Source organism: Atractosteus spatula, chromosome 2 (genome assembly GCF_055471065.1).
Source record: "Atractosteus spatula isolate fAtrSpa1 chromosome 2, fAtrSpa1.hap1, whole genome shotgun sequence".
Taxonomy (NCBI): domain Eukaryota; kingdom Metazoa; phylum Chordata; class Actinopteri; order Semionotiformes; family Lepisosteidae; genus Atractosteus; species Atractosteus spatula.
Genome location: NC_142707.1, coordinates 73953755 through 73974832, shown reverse-complemented (window position 1 = coordinate 73974832; position 21078 = coordinate 73953755). Strand labels below are relative to the sequence as shown.

The following is a 21078-nucleotide window of genomic DNA, read 5'->3' as shown; positions in this document are numbered from 1 at the left end:
GTAAGGGTTTGTACCGTGCATCTTGAATGGCTGCATCTGTAATTAAAAATAGATATATACTTTACAATTAAAACAAAATATTTTTGACATTTGCATATGATAAACAAGAATAAATGCTTAACTTTGAAGGGTGAAACCTGGAGGGCATTCACACCTCCATGCCACTGTTCCGCAAGCTTTGCTTTTTTGCACAATGTCATCTTGTGAGTCTTGTTCTCTATACTACCACTTTTTGGGTGCTTTGTATTTTGATGCCATGCTGTTTTGTATGACCAACCAAAGTACTACAATAACGGCAGTCATAACTTTGAGGAAATTCTCTCACAAACATAAAACATGACATGAAGTGGAGCAGGATTGTTTGGGAAATTACTGAAACATTCTAGATATTAAAATCCACTCTTTGAGAACCACATATAACAATGCAAAGCCATTTTTATGTTCAGTTGTACTTTTTCCCACCTTTTGTCAAGTAAAATCAAATGGGACAAATGAATTAGAGAAGAGTTTATTGTATTTGTTTATTGTATTTGCTTCAAAGTATATGTCAACCCATACTATTGCAGAAAGGATGTGATTATGCTTAGAATTACATTCAATGGTCACATTTTTGTACAATGCTAAACACTGTACCACCCTACTCTCTTAATATATTTTCCAATGTTTTTAGATGTTTAAAACCAAACCAAACCACTAAATCGGTACTGTACCATATTGTACTATACCACACTTTAAATATACAGTATATAGTATGTATTACCACAATCATCACATTCACTTTCAATAACTGCTGATTCAATTCAGGATCACGGTATCCTGGGGCCTATCTTGGCTAGTAATGGGCACAAGGTAAGATACACCCTTGTCAGGACATAGTTCATTACAGGTAGCACAAAGACACCGACACAGAAGCTATGTGCATAGTGATTGATAGAGTCAGGTTGTCCATTTCTGTTTGGCGATTTGTTCGGACAGTTCTTTATGGTGGTCCCTCTTGTTAGTTCGGCATGCTGGAAGACAATTTTATCAGAGAGCAATTAGCTGAACATTGTAACAGCCATAAAGTAAGAGAGAGATTACTAACAGTACCGGATGACCTGACCCTGGTGAGCGCTATACAGATTCTTAAATGGAGGTTGCTGCTGTTATGGCCTCTGAAGTAGTTCGCTCCTCTCCCCTGCCTCTGCTCTTGTCACGTGGAACAGCCACTGCGATGCAGATGTGTTACACACACAACAGATGTGTGCATACTCTCTCCAGCATTTCAGCAACTGCTGCTCCACCTCTCATACCAATAGGTCTCAGAACTGCCATGAACAAGGTCATCATTATCAGTGTTGCGGGAAAAACAACCATTTCATTAGAGTCTGTCATTCTCCGCCTTCTTCCTCCCAGCGATAGCCTCCACACTTGCCTTCCTCCACTATACACACTATAATCCACACAGTGCTTTTGGTACCCAGAGCATTTAAAATGTGCACTGTTGGGCTGGACAACGTGCGAATTCCTCTGCTACTGGACACTGGGGCTGTGGTCTCACTCCTGAACCTCTCTACAATGCAGCAGTTTTTCTCTCACCTGCCCCTCCATGTACCATCCACCACTCTCTGTGGCTATGGCAGTTCTAAGATCGAGTCTGGGCTGCCTTTCCACTTTCAAACAGCAGCTCCTTCTTGACACTGCAGTGCATCCAGTCATTCAACCTCTGTGCTGCATTCTGCTGACCCTCCATGAATGTGTCACTGTGGAGCACGAGAGACTTCAGGAAGCATCATTGCATGGCCTGTAACTCCACCTCTGCAGCCAGCCAGCATCCTGTCTTGACCAACCCCCTTCAGGGACCTTATCACTAACTTCTTACTTCTGGGAGTCTTTCTCTTATTTGTCTGTCTTGTCTGTTAGTCCATTTTTACTCCCAACAGAGTTTAAACAAAGTACTTCCACTAGGCATCAGTTTTCTGCAGGGGGGGGGGGGTGTCAGGGAATGTCATGTTGGCATGCAGAGTTAGTTCACATGACACTACCTTGCTATTGTGAGGATAACACATTACGGGAAAATGGGGGGCTTGACGGCTCTCCCGTGGCAGTTCTGTAAAATGCACAATTAACAGCAGATGTGTGCAAAATGTATTCATGTAGTCTATGCCTGCTTTGTAATAAAACACTGAGGACATATTTTCTCTGTGCCTTCGATCCATCTTACAGTGCCTTGAGGCCCCAAGTACTAACACATGGATCTTGTTTGTAAATTACAGCTCGGCCTTTACTACGATTGTCTCCCGAAGGTTTTTCCAGAAGATAATTCACATGGATGTAATGTAAATCAATCATGTGTTTCTTTTAAATTTCTTATTGAGCAGGAGGCAGGTGGTCAAATGTATTGGAAGCTCTCCCAGCTATTGTTTTTAAATACAGATGCTCACCAAGGCTGCCGTCTGTAACTGCTGTCTCCTGTACTGCATGTATATTAGATAGATAGATACATCTACAGCTCAACATTAGTAAAACCAAAGAAGTAATCTTTGATTTCAAATGTGACAGGATTGAATTACAACTTCCTATGATTGGCTTCAGATAGTAGATAGAGTAGATACCTTAAAATATTTTTTTGGCACAACAATGCAATCTATTTTGAAATGTGAGGCTAAATAACATCATATCATGTGGAAGAAAGCCCATCAGAGACTATTTTCTCAGACAGCTCAGACAAATTTGGTGTATCTCAGGAAGCAATGAAATTATGAAACTACTGCACGTCTGCTAAAATTGTTGCATTCTGCAAGATATTTATAAGTTTACATGCAGGTGAGTAGTAATGGAAGTGCTCTTTTAATGATTAGAAAGGTAGAGAATCACTATCCTTAAAAGGACTGCCCTCACCAGCCAGCATGAATAAAGCCAGCACAACACTGAGTGAAGGTGTGGGGTCCTGACTAATACAGGCCAGGAAGTTCAGGGTGGGAACCTGAGACCACAGATCAGGATGGGGAAACATGGGACAGTCATACAGGTACACTTGCACATTACATAAATCCCTGTCCTTCCCCCCAAGTCCCAGGAGTTAACAATATCCCAGACCAGATATCTCCCACTATCCCAGACAGGGTCCCATCTATCCCGTTTATTCCTGGGGCTGGCATCACCAGCCCCATTGCTGGTCTGCTCAGTGCCCCATCACTGCCTGATGAGTGCACCACATTATTTTAAAAATATATATTACTGTCATTAGGACCAAAAGTTTTTATTCAACCAGTTTAAATTGGTGTCTGGAAAATACCCAGCACAATCTCTTCTATGCAATCAGAAAAAAAAACTACACTACATTTTTGACATGATCACAATGCAACAGAGTGATAAAGTGAATATTCAGAATATGCAGTTTCCTACAGTGACTTGTTGTAATAAAAGCCATAAAATGTGTAAAGCAAAAGTGAAGTGAAATTTGAAGATAGATGCTGTGGTTCTACTGAAAATTAATTTGTTGTTTCAAAGCAACATAAATGCCTGACATCATCCAAAATACTTTTTAATAGTGTATGTTAAGATATGTTTTACATTTAGGAAAATGTATCAGAAATCTCAGTGTAAAACTTTGACATTAATGATTAGATGTTAGCATGTCACTACTTGCAGTCAAGTTCAGCAACAACAGATAAAGAAACATAGTCCCTCATTGTGCTTACAAGAGAGTTAAAAATATACTTTTGGGAGGCATCAAACAAATGCCTGTCAACTCACACGTCAGACCACTGTGGGTATTAGCTTTTACTGGAGCTGAGAGTATAAATGTTTGATAAACAAACTGTTCTTAATAAATTCAAGCTATAATAAAACATTGTAAGCAATGTGTAATACTACCACTTCCATTCATATTTAATGTAAATCTAGTTTATGTGTAAAATCTTCAAGATAGCTTTAAGATATAATATTACATACTTTTTGTTTTTACAGTACAAGTACTGTTTATTGTGGAAACAAGGTAGGTAACTAGCTAGAAAATTAATGTATGGGCTTTATTTGCAAAGGAAACGAGACAACATTGCATTCAGAATGCAAAAAAATGAAATTGTTATCAGATCTTAAACAAGATTTAACATTAATTTTTAACAGTAAAAACTGAAGACAATTTCAACAATTGTTTGGCCTCTGGTAAAATATACCGACAAATGAGCTTGTTCTTGTCTATAAGTATGAGTGTTTGTAAATGTGTGTTGCAGACATTTGTAAAATGAATAAATGTAAATGTATTTCTTTATTTTGCCATTGTTAGATATTGTTTGAATGCAGTTCATTGTAAAACTTGGTACTGGGATGCTGAGGGAGTAAAAACATTGTTCAATTTTCACTGCAGTCTATAGATTAGGTTAGTTTCTTTGCATCTCTGAGTACATTGCTTTTTCTTCTGAAATTAAATTGCTATCTAGTTTGATGACACAGATCGGTAATTGTGATAGAAGTACTTCTACATCTTTATTCATGTATTTGAATATGAATATGCTTAAATTGTAGGTTACAATATACTTTAAGTACTTTAGAATAATAGCAAAAAGTCAGTTTGTTTTAAAAAAAAGAAAATTAAAGTAGTAACTCTGAAATATACCAAGTAATGTATTTTCATATGTTGTGTTCTCTTAGCAAAAAGAAGAAATATTGTGTTGGAAGTGTGGTGAAAAAGAATGAACAATTTATTTCTCCCTGTTGTCTCTTAATCAAAGTGCTTTCAAAGTTCTTTTACTATATAGTTGAAATTATATACAGAGAAAGAATATATGTTTATACTGTATAGTATATGTACTTCAATTATAATACAAGAATATAAATGTTACCTTGCTTCAAAAAGTTTTAGAAAAATTGAATTGAAAATTGAATCATGTGTATAGAAACAAAAAAGATTATTGCACTTAATGCATTGTACCTATTAATGCGAGTGACTTAAGGAAAGCAAATGAATCATTTAATAAGTGTGTAGGATACAGCACTTAATTTAATTTGTGACCAAGCAAGCTTCACACTTGTGACAGACTACGATAATGTTTTTAATCAGCACAGGGAACAGACTGAAAACGTACAGTACACAATGTACTACTATTACTACTTATATATTTTCCATGCATTTCTTATGTTCTTGACCACATATTTGTACCCTGTGTATTTAAAGGTTGTAGAGTATTTTTTATTTAGAGCATAATTGATTAAGAAAATGTACTCTGATTCTACATGAGAATATACACTATTATAACAGATTTCACTGTTATTGTAAAGTTTAGCTTGAGTGATGAGACTATCACCTTTAAGAAATCTTTTTAAACACAATCTTTAAATACTAATGTAAAATATTTATCAATCAAATCAAATGTCTCATTGTCGTGTATTCGTTATCACTAACATAATTTGCTCCTCTCTTTTTTACAGCAACCTACAGTAGACATATATCTGGATTATTTTTTTCCATGGAACTAAAATAGTTAACATTTCAGTGAGATTTACCATATAATTGTGTTTATGAATTAAAAAAATAAATAACCCAGTGCAGAGAATAGAGACTTTGCACTGCAGTGTACTGTACAAACACAAAGATATGTTATTTAAATATACTATTTACTATGGTAAACATTATTTAAAAGTGTAAGTATGCAAGGGTAAATCAAATCTTTGTCTTTTGTGTTTATGGAATTTCTAGTAGATCACGGACTGGAGAGATTCATCATGAATTCTACAAATGAGGAGATGCAGTACTGTTTCCAGCATGTCAAAGGATCCTGCCTCAAAGCACACCGGCTGGCAGTTATTAAAGGTGCTATATACACATTTGTATTGGGAACAATCTTAGTTACAGTGTGTGGAAATGTAATGGTCATTATTTCTATTGCTCACTTCAAACAGCTTCATTCTCCAACTAATTTCCTCATCCTGTCTTTAGGATGTGTTGACTGTCTTTTAGGCGCTCTTGTAATGCCATACAGCATGGTACGATCTGTGGAAACCTGCTGGTACTTTGGGGATTTGTTTTGTAAAATACATTCAAGTCTTGACATGACCATTTCAGTAGCATCTATTTTACACCTAAATTTCATTGCTGTTGATAGATACTTTGCTATATGTAATCCTTTACGGTACCAAAACATAATCACTACATTGGTTGTAGCCATTTTTATTGGCATTGTTTGGCTTTATTCCCTGCTGTTTGGTTTCGGATTGGTATTCTTTAAAGGAAGGTTAGCAAGCACTGATGAGCTTATCATTTCCAACTCTTGTGTGGGCTCATGTTTTATACAGTTTGATAAACATTGGGCAGTTCTGGTACCATTACTAGTATTTTTTCTTCCAGCAGTAGTGATGATTTCTCTTTATGTGAAGATTTTAATTGTTGCCAGTAGGCAGGCAAAAGTAATAAAAGAAATAACAGGGACAGTTGTTTCTCAGAATGGCAATAAAAACAAAATAAAAGCAAACAGGGAGAGGAAAGCTGTAAAAACTCTGAGTATTATAATGGGAATATATCTGCTCTGTTATGTGCCATTTTCTGTTACTACTGTTACTGATTTGTTCTTGATTTTTTCTCCGCCTGTGGTTATATTTGATACTCTTATATGGTTGGGCTACTTCAATTCTACATGCAATCCCATAATTTATGCATTTTTTTATCCTTGGTTTCAGAAGGCATTCAAAATAATTATAACAGGGAATGTCTTTCATTTTGGTTCTTCATCCATAAATCTCTTTTCAGATAAATATTAATGGATAATTCTAAAGTTGCTAACATGATCCCATAATTCTAGAAAAAGTAGGCACAGTTTCAAACTTTCCATGAACTACAAATTGTTTCATTATTCAACACTACTTTTTAACATTAAGAAACACTTAAGAATACCCTTTCATAGGAACAGCATTTTTTTCTTAATAATTTAAATAAACATAAAATTACATGAAAATGTGATCACAGTTAAAATAGACAACAAATGACATGCAGAATGAGAACATGTTGAAAATAATGGAATGATAGAAATATTGAAATGATAAATTATTAAATAGATTTACTGTTCATCATTTGATAGGTTAGGCATGGTGAAAAACAGATGAAAGTGGTCTCTCCAGAAAAGAAGCAGAAGTATATCAGTATATCACACAAAATGATACAGTATACAATTTCTACCTTTTAAAATTATTTTTAATTGCTGGGTGTCTGCTCTTCAGTGCCTTAAAATTATTTTAAATTCAATTAAAAAACAATTTGAAAAGGATACTTTAGGTATATGAGATGAAAATAGATATTTTGTTTTTGCATTTCTTTTAGAAAAAACATTTTAACATCATAACATTGATTCATAATATTTTTTATTTTATTACGGTTTATTTTAGAAATAATTTGTTGAGAGCTATTTTTTTTCACAACAAATTTATCAATATGATTCCACATGTCATACTGTAGCTGATAAAAGGGAAAAAAAGGCTGCAAAGACATTAGGTATCGTAATGGTAGTTTTCCTGCTCTGTTGTTTGCCGTTTTTTGTCACTGTTATTATTGATCCTTTCACTAATTTTTCTACACCTTTTATTGTACTGGATACCCTCATGTGGTTAGGCTACTTTAATTCTGCCTGCAATCCCATGATTTATGGCTTTTTTTATCCCTGGTTTCAGAACGCCTTTAAAATAATCATAACAGGGAAGATTTTCCATGTTGGTTCTTCATCAATAAATCTCTTCACAGATAAACATTAATGCAACATGTGAGTTCCAAGTGTTTCTCTATAGTCCCACAATCATGACAGGAAAAGCTATTAAAAATAATAAATCCCAGTCAATTTATTGTTTCTTCTTTGCTTTCTTAATGCCACACAAACCACGTTCTTCTAGCAAGTATCAAATAGCAACATGACAGCTTGTGTGAGCCATTCGTTATTTGACTGGTCTGGCAGGATGCAGTGATCACTCCAGGAAAAAAAGGAGTTGCAGCTAAGTGGTTCAAGAAGACAAAAGCAAGAATTTAAGTCTTACAAGAACAGCTCACTCTTTTGTAGTGCTGGTAACTAGGGTTAGATCTGCCTTGATTACCTCCACAATAATTATGAGGAGATTTTTAAAGAATATAGGTTACAGAAAAAGTCTGCAGAAACATTAAACATCTAAGAGATTTTATAAATATATCTACATTTTGTTTTATATTTGCCTTTATAATTAGGGATTATACGCTTTTTAGGTATGAATTGTTTTATTACAACAAATTTTGCAATATGTGAACATAATTTCATGCATTTATATTTATATATGACAAATGAGGTTTGTCTTAGTACTCTTACATGAAAAAAGAAAATGGAAATGAATCACTAGAAACTCATTAATAGTTTTAGTCATGTTGAAAGGACCAGAAAGATACTTTCAAGTTTTTGTTAAGCAACTTGTTTCTCTATATTTTCTCAGCAGAGTATCTTTCTGTTCATTTCACTATTTACGTGATCTGTAAGATAATAATATGTATTATTGCAGCTGATCTAAATTGGTAATATGTGCTGTATGATATATTTTTATGTTTGACAGTCACAGAAATTGTATTAGCTGTAACGTTGCCATAGCCAAAATGTAATGTAGTGGCTCTCTGAAGGCACCAGTTCTGTAGGGTTTGGGCATTTACTGGGACAATTATTAATTGTAGCAGTAAATCACAAAATTGATTCTTGCGATGGCTTTAGAATCCAACCATGCAACATAACTCAAACAACGCACACACACAGGTACTAATACACGAGGATACATTTATTAATACATAGAATATGCATATAAACCTAACAGATCTTATCGAGAGGGTTATCAGAATACAAAAGATATATATTCATTCAGTTACAAAGAGTTACATATATCAAGAGGACATACGTTCAGTATATCATTCATTTAGACCGTTTCATAAATGAACTTGGTTATAACTTCTACATTAGAATACTCAAAACAAGTACATAACTCTTAGGAATTAAATTGATATCAACTGGTTGGGATAACAATTGAATTCTTGAGCTGTAATGCATTGAAGTTGAATACTCATCCAATCTCTGGGGATTCAGATCTCCTGCGGGCACAAAGAAACAGTTGCAGGCTTGTTGCTGTCCAATCCGCGCTCTCTGGCTCGGTGCCAGGCTGTGCTGTGCGGCTTGCGACTATGCGCTGCTGATGCTCACTGACCGGCTAGTTAGTGTTGGCTTTAACTAGCAAAGTTTGTGCACAGGAGAAAAGATGACTGTGAGTCCCAGCAAGTCAGGAAGAGGACCGGTTCGTTCCTGATGAAGAGCTAGTTCTGAATAGTGATTCAGCTTTCCACAGTTCCGACCTGTTCACGAGGCCTGCTGCTGTTGCTAACCTCGGGTGGATCCTCTGGTTACTCTCTGGCAACCTCCGCTCTAGACTCTTAGAACAAAGGAAAGTTCTGGCACTCGGACACACTGGCCGTTCCGTGGTTGTCCAGGCTGAGTCTCAGGATGGTCAGGAGGCGCGCTGCGAGAATGTCCTGCCCTTGGGAGCCTTCTGCTCCTCGGCCGTCCTGCCCTGGAATTCTCCTTTAGAATTCCCTTTAGAAAAGTCCACAGAATTCTCCACTGAATCCTACTGAATCTCACTGAATCTGTCAGGCTCTCTGTGTTGCCTGTTTTTACCTGGAGGAACTTCAGCTCGTTGATTGGCTGAAAGTTCCATGGGCATCAGAGTCCCACGTGGGTTACTCAGCCCTACCAGTCCCTGATTGGTTGATCAAGGTGAGATATGAGTCACTTACTCCTGACACTTAGGATTGCAGTCCAGATGTCCATCTGGCACTCCCTAGACAGACAGGCGCCAATGGATGACCATTGATCATGATAGCCAGGCTTAGCTAAGTGCATCCCCCTTTGGGAGCTGTCCTAGGAAACCTTATCAAAGGAAACCTTAAATCAGCCTGCATGAATAGTTTCTCTGTGGCTGCACCACAGAGATGAACAGAGAGATGAGGCCTAATTTGGGAAAGCTCAGAAACACTTAATTCTGCCTTATTAATAAGCCTCGCCGCTACATAGCTAACCTTTGTTATGAATGACTGCATACAATAAATGTGTAAAGTATTAATATTGTGTGTTTGTTTATTTAAAACTGCTAAAAATTAAGTATTTTTAATGCAATGAAAACAGATTTTTAAGATTATCTTAATGAATTTAACACAAATAATTAGCAAAATCCTATATTAAGTCTCAAAAGCCATACATGTTATATAGGAAAAAATGCTGCATATAATTTTAACTAGTTATTGGTATCATATATAATTCGGTGGCACAGTGGGGTAGTGGTTTGCATGGCTGCTTCACACTACTGGGGCCCAGAGTTTTATTACGGGCCTGCGTGTTATCTGCATGGAGCTTGTATGTTCTCCCTGTGTTCATGTGAGTTTCCTCAAAATTTTGGTTTCATCCAAAAGTCCAAAAACATACTGGTAGGTGAACTGATTTCTGGGAAAACTGGTTCTAATATGAGTGCTGGTCTGTGTACGACTGGAATCCTATCGAGGGTGTACCCATTACTTGCTTAGATAGGCTCTGGCTTCCTCTAAGGCCCTTATTGGGATGAAGGGGATATTAAATGGATGGATGTGATGACACAGTTGTGCAGAAATGTTTCTACTCTTTTCACTCATGTCTTTCTTTCATTATGGAGGACACAAATCATCAACTGGAAATTTTGTTTTGTTTTAAGCTAAGATTTTGCAAAACAAAGGGTAGCCTTATAGAGCTAGAACCAAGAGAAGAACCAATTATGTTAATGAGGAGGAAGATCTGATCAAGAGTGTTTGATATTTGAGCGAAAAATGTAGATAGATAGATACTTTATTGATCCCGTGAGGGAAATTGCAGTAAATGGATTAATGTAATAGATTAATGTGATAGATCTAATGGATTAATTACTAAAAACATCATATCGGCTACTCATGTACATCTTACCAATTGACTACAATCTGTACTATAAACTTCCTATCTGTTTAGGACTGCCTGTTAGCTTGAACTAAACATGGCTAAGCTGTCAGTAGTTCAGGTGGGTAGCTGCGTCAGCATGCATAGGCGCAAAGGAACAAGTCATAGGTTTATTCCATGCTGAAAAGAGAAGAAAGGCACCTTTTCCAGTGACAGATGCCCATTGTCTTTTTATTTTTTTCTAATTAACTGATATATTTTATTAGTAATGTAATGTATTATTCTTAAACTATTATAAATTGCTCTAATTATATCTGTAACTTTTTAATCATCCATCGCATGATGAATCTCTTCAAAATGTATCAGTTATACCACGGTTCCTGCACACTAAAAAACATACTGTATGCATAGTTTTTGGAAATCTACACATTTCTTTACATCATCAATTCAACCTTCAGGAAGTGTGAATATTCAGTGTAGTTTTGGATTTCTTGCAAACTTATAGCTCTATTAAAATGTATGTGAAAAATATAAAAAAAATCTATTATTGAATCTCTTGTTTCTTCCAAAAAACTTGGCAAAAGCAATTTAAGCTCCTAAACTATTTTTTCCAGACAAGAAAAAAGGTTTGAGCTACATTTTAGTTTTAAAAGATGTATCAGTAAAGATTCCGCTGTTAGTAATAATTACGTGTTAGAATCTAAACAAATATAGCCTGCCACACCTTTCAGCACAGCACAGAGGCACAGATCTTTTCTGCCTCATTTTCTTTAAAACAGAAATTAGAAAAGTCTTCTGGGAGACATTAAGGAAGCACTCAGTGTAGCTTTAACACTTATTGGAGATTAGGGATTTAATGCTTCATTTTGTAAAGGCTGGACCCATGGAGTTCCAGTAGTGACCAGAAAGTAATGACAATTACAGTACCTCCCAGAGGAGCACAATGCCAAGGCAGCACTGTAAGAAAGTAAGAATGTAGGCTTACTGTAAGTGAAGACTATTCACATGGAACTGGCTAGAGGTGTGATGCCACTTGGGAGCTATATAATGAAGTGCTCAAATTTGAAAGAATAAGTTTAAATCAGCCATGGAAGTAGAGTTAGAAAGTATGATTCATACAGTGTATACTGTATGTTCAAAGGATATTTTCATTTGAATCAGCATTTTACTTGAACTAATTACTGTATTACTGATTATTACTGAAATTACTCTGACATAATGACATAGCCAAAGTGCTGAAACAAGTCTGATTGAACAAATTGACGCTGCTCTGTCTCTGATTCACAGAAAAAAATACTGAACTGAGGTTCTGTCATTTACCAAAGCACAGATGCATCCACTCAGAACATGCGGTATTTCTTCCAACGGCGGTAAGTCGTGTGGTGCGTAACGGTATGTAATTCACTGGCCAAAGATGATCGATAGGTGGCACTTGTGGTGTGTCTGCTTCATATGACATATTACTATGGAATTTTATAACTAACGTGTAATTTTGGTAGCTGAACATAACAATATAAGGGCTATAATGTCTCTGAACATCATTTAGAATTTTAATTTAGGAATATAAATACAGTATATCATACATACTATACTGTATATGACTGGTAGTGGAAAACGTACTCCACCTTCTTCATAAACATTTTATACATCAATGTCTTTAACTCGGTTACTTACTGTGGTTATATAGAAATGTTTTGACATGCTCGTTCTAACTATATAAAGTTTGTATACTTTCTAAAAAACTATAACGCTTTCATCTTTTTTATGAATGTCTAATTGACTTTATTGACTTGCTTTCAATATTGTGGTAAAAAAAAACTTGTATTTTTTAGAATCCACTTAATAGGGAATAATAATATGGAATCACATAACTAAAGAAATTAATTATTATTTTTTTTTTAATGACAAGAAAAAAACAAAGACACAAACATACATATAAATAAAGGAAAAAAGACATCCACTGATGCAGAAGACAAAGAAAAAAGAGAACTCAAATATTAATATTTAAATACCTTTAGAAGGCTTATAAATGAAGCCAAGGGAAAAAAATAAATAATAAAAGCATCAGAGATTCTTCCATTTTTACCTCATAAGCATAGATAATCATGTATAGAAAAATCTTTCTTGTTTAAAATAACATCACTCCATTTACAGAAATAACATTTTTACTCAGTCCCACCTGATTGCTGTCAGGACCTGGGACAGGACAGTGGGTTTCTGAATCATAACGTATCATAACGAATCATAACCAGCTTTCTACCAACCTCAAATCCAAGGAAAGAACAAAGTTGCTTATAAGGCAGTGCCAGATTTCCTTTGCCACCTTGCTATGCAGTGATGTTCCTGAATCCAGTACTGAAAACACTCCGAGCCCGTGACCCCAGTCTGCTCTGTGAGTAAAGACTGGGTTGATCTACATGTCTGAGCTCTGCAGCGGTACCCGGCCCTGCAAGGCATTACTACTGGTCTCTAGAGGCAGTAGTTCTAGGTATATATTGCGCTGGTCTTTGGATCCAGTGGCCAGCAGCCTCTGGCTAGCCTCTGCTGAACGCGCCGAAGCCAAGTTCCTCTGGTCCTCCAGGACAGACAGATGGGAAATCTCTACTCAGACCCGCAGCTGGAGTGTTTGCTCTCCATCAGGTGACCAGGCACAGATGATGGTCTCCGCAGAGCTCGCAACACCTCTCAGCTTCCCCTGGTTAAAGTCAAGGTACATGACCAGCTGTGCAAAGGCAGACAGGCGGCTCTACAGCCTCCGTGTGGAGAAATCCACAGGGTGACCAGGCTGTCTTCGTGGCCCTTGAGTAGCCGGGGGCTGCAGCCGGAGTCAGGCTGCCAGAGCCATTGACACATGGGCATGCCCAGCCAAGCCTTCAGGTCTGGGCTGCAGACTGGCACAGCGCATCAGCCAAATCTGCTCTGGTGAGCGCTAGCATGTAGAGAAAGACATTGCCCTGCTTTTTTATCTAGCAGTTAATGAAAAGGTCAATGTAGAGCATGTTATTATTACTGCAAGGAGATGTTGGCTGAGATCTAGGGGTGCAAGATTCCGTGATCAAAGCGATTGTAAAGGAGTTAATACATTTGGGGTAAATGATTAATTGTCAATCAACAGTCCAGGTAGACAGCATGAAACAGGCAGTTAGGAAGAAAAAGAGGTAGGAGAGAAAAAAAGAGGATACAGGAAGACAGGGGAAGAGACCGAATGGGAGAAGGCAAGACCTCCCCTCCCTCATAAAGATCATCCATAAAAACCAGATTCAAGTTAAGTATTTGAAACTTAAATATTTAAAACTCTGAAACTTTGTTAAGAGAGCTATTCTGTGACTTTGATTTGTTTAAAGAATTCCTCAGTTAAAAATGGCCTCCCCTGCTTAGTGGGTGCATTTTTAGAAGAGGTAGATAAGTTTCCATTCATTTTGTAGCATCCTGGATTACAGAGAGATTTTTAATCGTAGGTTGTATTGTGTCAGATTTAGAAGTCAGCTTTATCTTTTCTGTTGGCCTTTGCAGGCTTTATAGAGGAGTTGAATACTTGCCATCTGGGGCTTTCCTGGGTGGTTAGGATATAGGCTCCTGAAATGCCCTGCTAGAGTGTTTGCTAATAGCATAACTCGTATATTGTATGTTTATGTTGTGTGTGTTATTTAGTGTGTCATTGTCATTATTAATAAATGTTTGTCTTACCTGAGTTATTACTCTTTTCATCAAAGTTGCATAAATAAAAAAAATTGAGGTGCCTCCGATTATACCAAACACTTGGATGTATTCTTGACAAAATATTTACAAGTTGGGGGGTTATGATTACTTAGCTTTAATCTAAGCCATAAACCAGGCTTCTACTGTATAAACTTCCAGAGATATTATTAACAGTTTGAGGGAACATCATACCAGGGGGAAAGTGACTCTTTTTCCAGAGGTGAGAAAGTGTTAATTTGCTCAGCTATCTCTGATATTCTCTTTTTTTGTAACCCTCTATTCGTAACACAACAAATTTCACATAGATATCACCTGAGGAATTGAACCCAGGGTTCCTGTGCTGCAGGGTAGCAATGCTAATCAATGTGCTTCAAGGGTTTGAGCCTGGGTCATGTCACTATTCCACTGGGAACCCTGACTGGGATTCTCTAATTTAGCGGTTCTCAAACTGCCAGGTGGTACGCCATATAACCCTGGATCTTTGTTAAGTGCACTGAAAAATCGGGACGGGTTTTCATATTTTCTATTTTAATACGTGTCGAATACACAGCCCACCACACAGCCAATCTTGTAAGCACAGGAAAGCATAGAAATGGTGCTACGAACGTAAGTGACCAATTGTATCTAAAAAAACTCATCTCCTGCAAATAGGAAGGTAGGAGAATGTGCGTGATTTTGGAACAATGCCAATGTTATAAGCACAGTAATGCATAGAAATGTGTGCTATGAACGCTGGCAATCGCGTGAGCACAGGAAAGCGTGATAGATAACAGAAAAATATTTAAGAAGTGTTCTAGGTTAATTTGAGAAAAATACACAGAGCATCTCTGTGTTTTAGCTCCCATGCGCATGAAATAAAAACTTCTTTTAACTTCTGAGACGGGACTCCTGAAATGGAAACGGTGAAAAATACAAGCTTGTGGATTGCTAAAGCAGGTAAGCCCCACACTATTTTTGAAGAACCTTATTTACCATTGGCAAAAGAGCTGACACGTATTGTCTGTGGAGAAAAAGCTGCTAAACACCTCGACCTGCTGCCCCCTCTGAAAGACACAGTCACTCATAGAATTATTGAAATGGCAGATGAGATCAAAAGTACACTGATAGAACACGTCAAGATGAGCAGCTGCTTTTCACTGCAATTAGACGAGTCTGTAGATGCCTTTGATTTGGCCAATTTGCTCGTTTACGTTAGATACGAGTTTGAGCGTATGTCCCATAAGGACTTTCTGTTCTCTAAGCCGCTACCAACAGAAACTACAGGAGAGCCCATATTTCAGCTTCTGGATGAATTCAACGAAGAGAATGGCATCAACTGGAAAAATTGCGTTGGAGTTGTACAGACGGTGCTAGAGCAATGACAAGCCGACACAGCGGTGTAGTTGCACGAATTAGAGAGGTTGCTCCAGAAATGAATGGATGCACTGCAACATCCACCACGAGACCTTTGCCTTCAAGAAAATGCCTGATGATTTTAAATCTGTTAGACTCTGTTGTGAATTGTGTCAATGCTCAAAAAATGAATTCACATCTGGTTTGCTCAACTAAACAGGCTCACCCCTCTCACTGAAATGGTGATTTTTTTATTATTTTTAATTGTTGTTGTTCCTGTTTTTTTTCTGTAAAGCGCTTTGAGAAGCCACCTTTAAAGGTGCTATATCACATAAAGTTTATTATGATATTTATTATATGTGTATGTAAGTGTTATATTTCTGGATATAAGGATTATATTTCTGATTGCATTCATGTAGCTGAGTGGACTGCAATACTCTGGGTAAAATAACTCATTCAAATATCATCTGTTAGGACTTGAAACCACAAGTCATTAGTTTAGAGATGTACCCAATATGCTGTGCTGTACCTACACTTTGCAATTATCTGATATGTTATCAATTTAAAAAGCTGTGGAAATATTTTACTTGAAATGTGGTCAAAATTTTCAGTTCTGACCTTGCAGCATCCCTGATGTATTACCCAAGCCTTTATTCTAACTTGTCTGGATTCATTTAAATAAAATAAAATATTTAATTGAAGGTTAATTGCCTTTTTAAACTACAGGTCTAATCCATTGTTACAATAATACAGTTGGAACAATGCTAGACAGGCACTGTATCTCTTTGTCTCATTGTCTGATTACAATGCTGGATTATTCATAATTATGTGTATTGTCTTTGACCAATAGCTTTTTGATATTTCCCTTGACATCCACACAGTGTTGAACACAACAAAATCCCAGTGCTGTAAAAAGGCCTGTATTCTAACAATAATCAACAAAGAAAGAGAAAGCAAGTTTCTGCAAGATGTCTTTATGAGGAGCTTGTTAAATAGTAAGTATTGTTTTATGATTTCACAAATCATTGTGTTTGAGTTTATAATATATTAATGTGTAAGAGTTACCTCAACTAATTATATATACACATTCAATATAAACAGAGGTTAGTAGGTAAATATTAATGGGCTGTTTTTACTCTGAATCTTCTGTACTGTTAGCCTATCAGGCAAGCGGAGTATTTTGTTATTCATTTAAAGCTTTCAGTCAATAAATGTGGAATAAAAAAAGCTTTATGGATTGAGTTAATTTAGTAATTGTGAGTATCCCAAATGTTAACCTGATCTCTGACAAAGGCAGTATTGAAGTGGTAATCTGAGTTTGTTATCCTGTAAACATACAGTGCATTTCAAAGGCAATTTATTGATATTGTACTTCAAACAGGATTCTGTTTCAAACAAATGATTTATAGTTTATAGTATTTACAGTATGATGAATGAGAGTTATAGATTCCTAGTTTAATTTATTTAAACAAACACATTTTAAACATTTTGTAAAAGACTACGTTAAAAATTCAATCATCTTCCCGTCCCCTGAGGAAGTGCAATTTAATTGCGAACCAGAAATCATTAAGCATCAACAGTTTAATACAGTGTATTAAAGCACAGGATTCTACTGGCATTTTAAGATTACGCTTCAGAAATCTGAATTTTAACATCACTAAAAGATACAAAACACAATATATTCTTTTGAAACGTTTTAAAAAGTGTGTACAATATGATTTATCATTTATCCCAATAAAACTTCTCTGGCACTCTCATATTTCACATTGTTTAGGGAATTTAAGACACCAAATAGAGCATTTTTCACTATATTAAGATTTTCTTTGTTTCAACAATACATGCAGGCAACAGAAAATATGATATTTGTAATAATCCCTTATGATTTCAAGTAAACATCCAAATATATTTGACAAATGTTTAATTTGATTCTCTTTCTTCCTTACAGAAGTAATTAAAAATAGGTTTCATTGAAACACGTGGCTTCTGTTTCTATCAGCCTCATTTTGTGAATCTCAGCATTATGAATTCAACATTATTGGAGATCGACACAATAGAATACTGCTTTGAGGACATGAACAAATCCTGTATAAAAGAGCACAGAACTGTTGGTATGAAGGTAGCTATGTATTTTGTGTTTGGTCTTACAGTCCTTTTCACAATTGGTGGAAATCTTGTTGTGATTATTTCCATCTCTCATTTCAAGCAGCTTCACTCACCAAATAACTTGCTTGTTCTTTCACTGGCAACCATTGATTTTCTCTTAGGTTTAATTGTTCTCCCATTTAGCATGGTCAGAATGGTTGAAACTTGTTGGTATTTGGGATCATTCTTTTGCAGACTTCATACATCTATTGACATGTTGCTTTCCACTGCCTCCATTTTCCATTTATGTTTTATTGCTATTGATCGGTATTATGCAGTATGTGAGCCTCTTCACTATGCAAACAAAATCAGCATCAGAGTGTCCTGTGTGTTTATTATTATTGGTTGGATATTGCCAGCATTATACAGTTTTGGAATAATTTACACCAAATCTAATGACAAAGGCCTAGAAGATGTGGTTGCCATACTATCATGTGAGGGTGGTTGTTTACTTATTTTCAATAAGTTATGGGCATTACTGGATTCAGTTATTTTTTTTGCTCCCTGTTTTGCCATGATTGGAATATATACGCACATTTTCAGTGTAGCTAGAAACCAAGCAAGAATGATACAAATTATGGAAAATAGAATATTTTCAGTGGACGACAGTAAAAAGAAAACTCAACAGAACAGGGAACATAAAGCTGCTAAGACACTAGGTATAGTTATGGGCGTCTTTCTAGTCTGCTGGGTCCCTTACTTCACAGATACAATGATAGATGTCTATCTCAATTTTGCAACTCCTTCGGTCGTGTTTGATGGCCTAATATGGTTGGGCTATGTAAATTCTACTTTTAATCCATTAATATATGCTTTGTTCTATCCATGGTTTCGAGAAGCACTGAAACTTATTGTTACATGTAAAATATTTAACCGTAATTCATCTAGAATTAAACTTTTGTCTGAATAAGGTTGTCGAAATGTATAGCTGGGATAGTACACATTGAATAATTTCAATTCATCATTATAGATGTGTTTTTGTTTATTTCAATAAAATGTTTAAAACCAGCATCTGCTTTCATTACTTACAGTATGTCACTTTTTATTGTGATATTAAATCTTAATAAGCCTTTATCGAACTGGTAAATTTCGAACACTAAAAAAACTTCAGAAATGTCTGATTAAGAAATTTAATGAGATACTCCAATATATTTGGAAAAAGATGTGCAGTATTTGAATACAACAGAGATATAACTCGTGGTTGGCTGTAAGAAAAAGGAAGAATTAATTGTGACGCTACAGTCAGTAATAAAAAAAGTAAGTAATCTAGGGTAAAGGTACATTTATTATATTGCAAGAACATTTCATTATTATATGAAAACTGGGTTCAATATTAATAAAAAATCCCTTTATTTCTGATGTATTACACATAGATGAGAATAAAAATCTTCACGTTTACTCAATTTATTATTCATTTCCTGTTTTCCTTTAATGATGGTTCATCATTTTTTCTTTTACCCCATCCAGTTTGTACTACTGCTTTTTCCTACCTAGCCCAGCCCCATTCTTGCTCTGTAGGGTCCTGCCATAGCAGTTTAGTTTTTCTCTGTTATCGTTCCTGCTGCCTTCTCGGCTTTTCTTGAGGTGGCTTCTCCTGACTCAGGGCTCTTTTTCCCCGCCTTTTTCTCTTGGGCTGTCTGGGTAACTTTTTTTTGCTATCATTTTTCCCAGTCTCCTTCCAGCGTTCCAGCAGAACCTTCTGTTTCTTAATTTTGGAGTCAAGCATCCTGTTTCCGCTTCGATGCCTGAGAGCATCTCTTTGTTAGCCTGAGCCCCTTAAGGATTCCTAGTTGCCAGGCTCTGACAGGGACCGCCCCCTGCTGCTGTGATTACAAAGGGACTCTCAGAATTGAGAGAGAACTTTGGGAAGGCCCAAAGCCTCCCACCTGACGCAGCTCTCAGGAGTGCCAGGGGTGCGGGTTGGCAAACACAAGGGTCGACGCGGTGAGCAGTGAAAAGAATAAGAGGGGACCAGAATATGAAACTGCAGCATCAGGCGATGCAGAGAGCAGCCAAAGAGCTAAAGCTGGCGTGTTGGGTGACGCTGGAGCTGATTCTGCTGCGCCGGTGAGGCTGAAAGCCGGCTTGGAGCTGAAGGTGCTACACGTTTGATACTGAGAGCTAAGGCTGCTGCACAGAGCGAAGCTCTATCTTGAAGCTGAAATTGCTGCCAATCACAGTCCGCTAGTCAGAAACAGAGAACCTCGGGTATGGGTGCAACTGAATGGAGAGTCTCCTGAAAAGGGAGCTGGATTGATCTGAAGCACTGGCTTAAGGCTGCAGAGAATGCTGTGCACAGCGAGGGCTGGCTTGGTGTGCCTGGTGACGCTGGACCTGAGGCTGGTGCGCTGAGGCTGCAAACTGCTGTGCAGAGTGAAGAGCTGGCTTAAAGCCAAAACTGCAAACACAATCAGCCGGTCTGAAACATGGGCGCCGAATGAGAAGGGAGCCAGACGGAGTTAAAGGGCTGTCTTGAGGCAGACAATTGCTGCACAGCCCGTGGGGTGGAAAAAAAAGGAGCCTCAGGTGAAACTGAATAGCAAGCTTCCTGAAAAAGGGGGACCAAAGGGGTTTGCAGGACAGGCTCGGCTGCAACCTCTGCACAGAGTAAAGTGCTGTCTTGCTCAGTGGAGATATGTGGAGAGCAGCTTGGGTTTAAATAGAAAACCAGGAATTGAATACTTAGTAGAACATTTCTAATTAACATTGATATTAAAAAGATGATCAGGTCAGATCAGCAGACCCTGGAAAACCATGAGCCCTCATGAGAATAATAATTAATAATAATTGCTTACACTTATATAGTGTTTCTGGACACACCACTCAGCGCTTTACAGAAAATGGGGTCTCCCCTCCACCACCACCAGTGTGCAGCCCCACCTGGATGATGAGGTGGCAGCCATAGATTATTAGGAGACCATGATTGGCAAAGGCCAGAGGGAAATTTGGCCAGGACACTGAGGTGATGCCCTGGGATTATTAA

The 21078-nt window shown here is 37.1% G+C and overlaps 2 protein-coding genes across 2 annotated transcripts; both read left to right on the top strand.

The window, feature by feature from the left end:
• Positions 1-5706: 5706 nt before the first annotated feature.
• On the top strand, positions 5707-7722 carry LOC148840266 (trace amine-associated receptor 4-like). Its single transcript, XM_088908467.1, has 2 exons — positions 5707-6465; positions 7450-7722. Exons 1-2 carry the CDS (start codon positions 5707-5709, stop codon positions 7720-7722), a joined length of 1032 nt encoding a protein of 343 aa, XP_088764593.1.
• Positions 7723-18024: 10302 nt separating this feature from the next.
• LOC148840265 (trace amine-associated receptor 4-like) lies at positions 18025-19005 on the top strand. Its single transcript, XM_088907467.1, has one exon. It carries the CDS (start codon positions 18025-18027, stop codon positions 19003-19005), a length of 981 nt encoding a protein of 326 aa, XP_088763593.1.
• The last annotated feature ends 2073 nt before the right edge of the window (positions 19006-21078 follow it).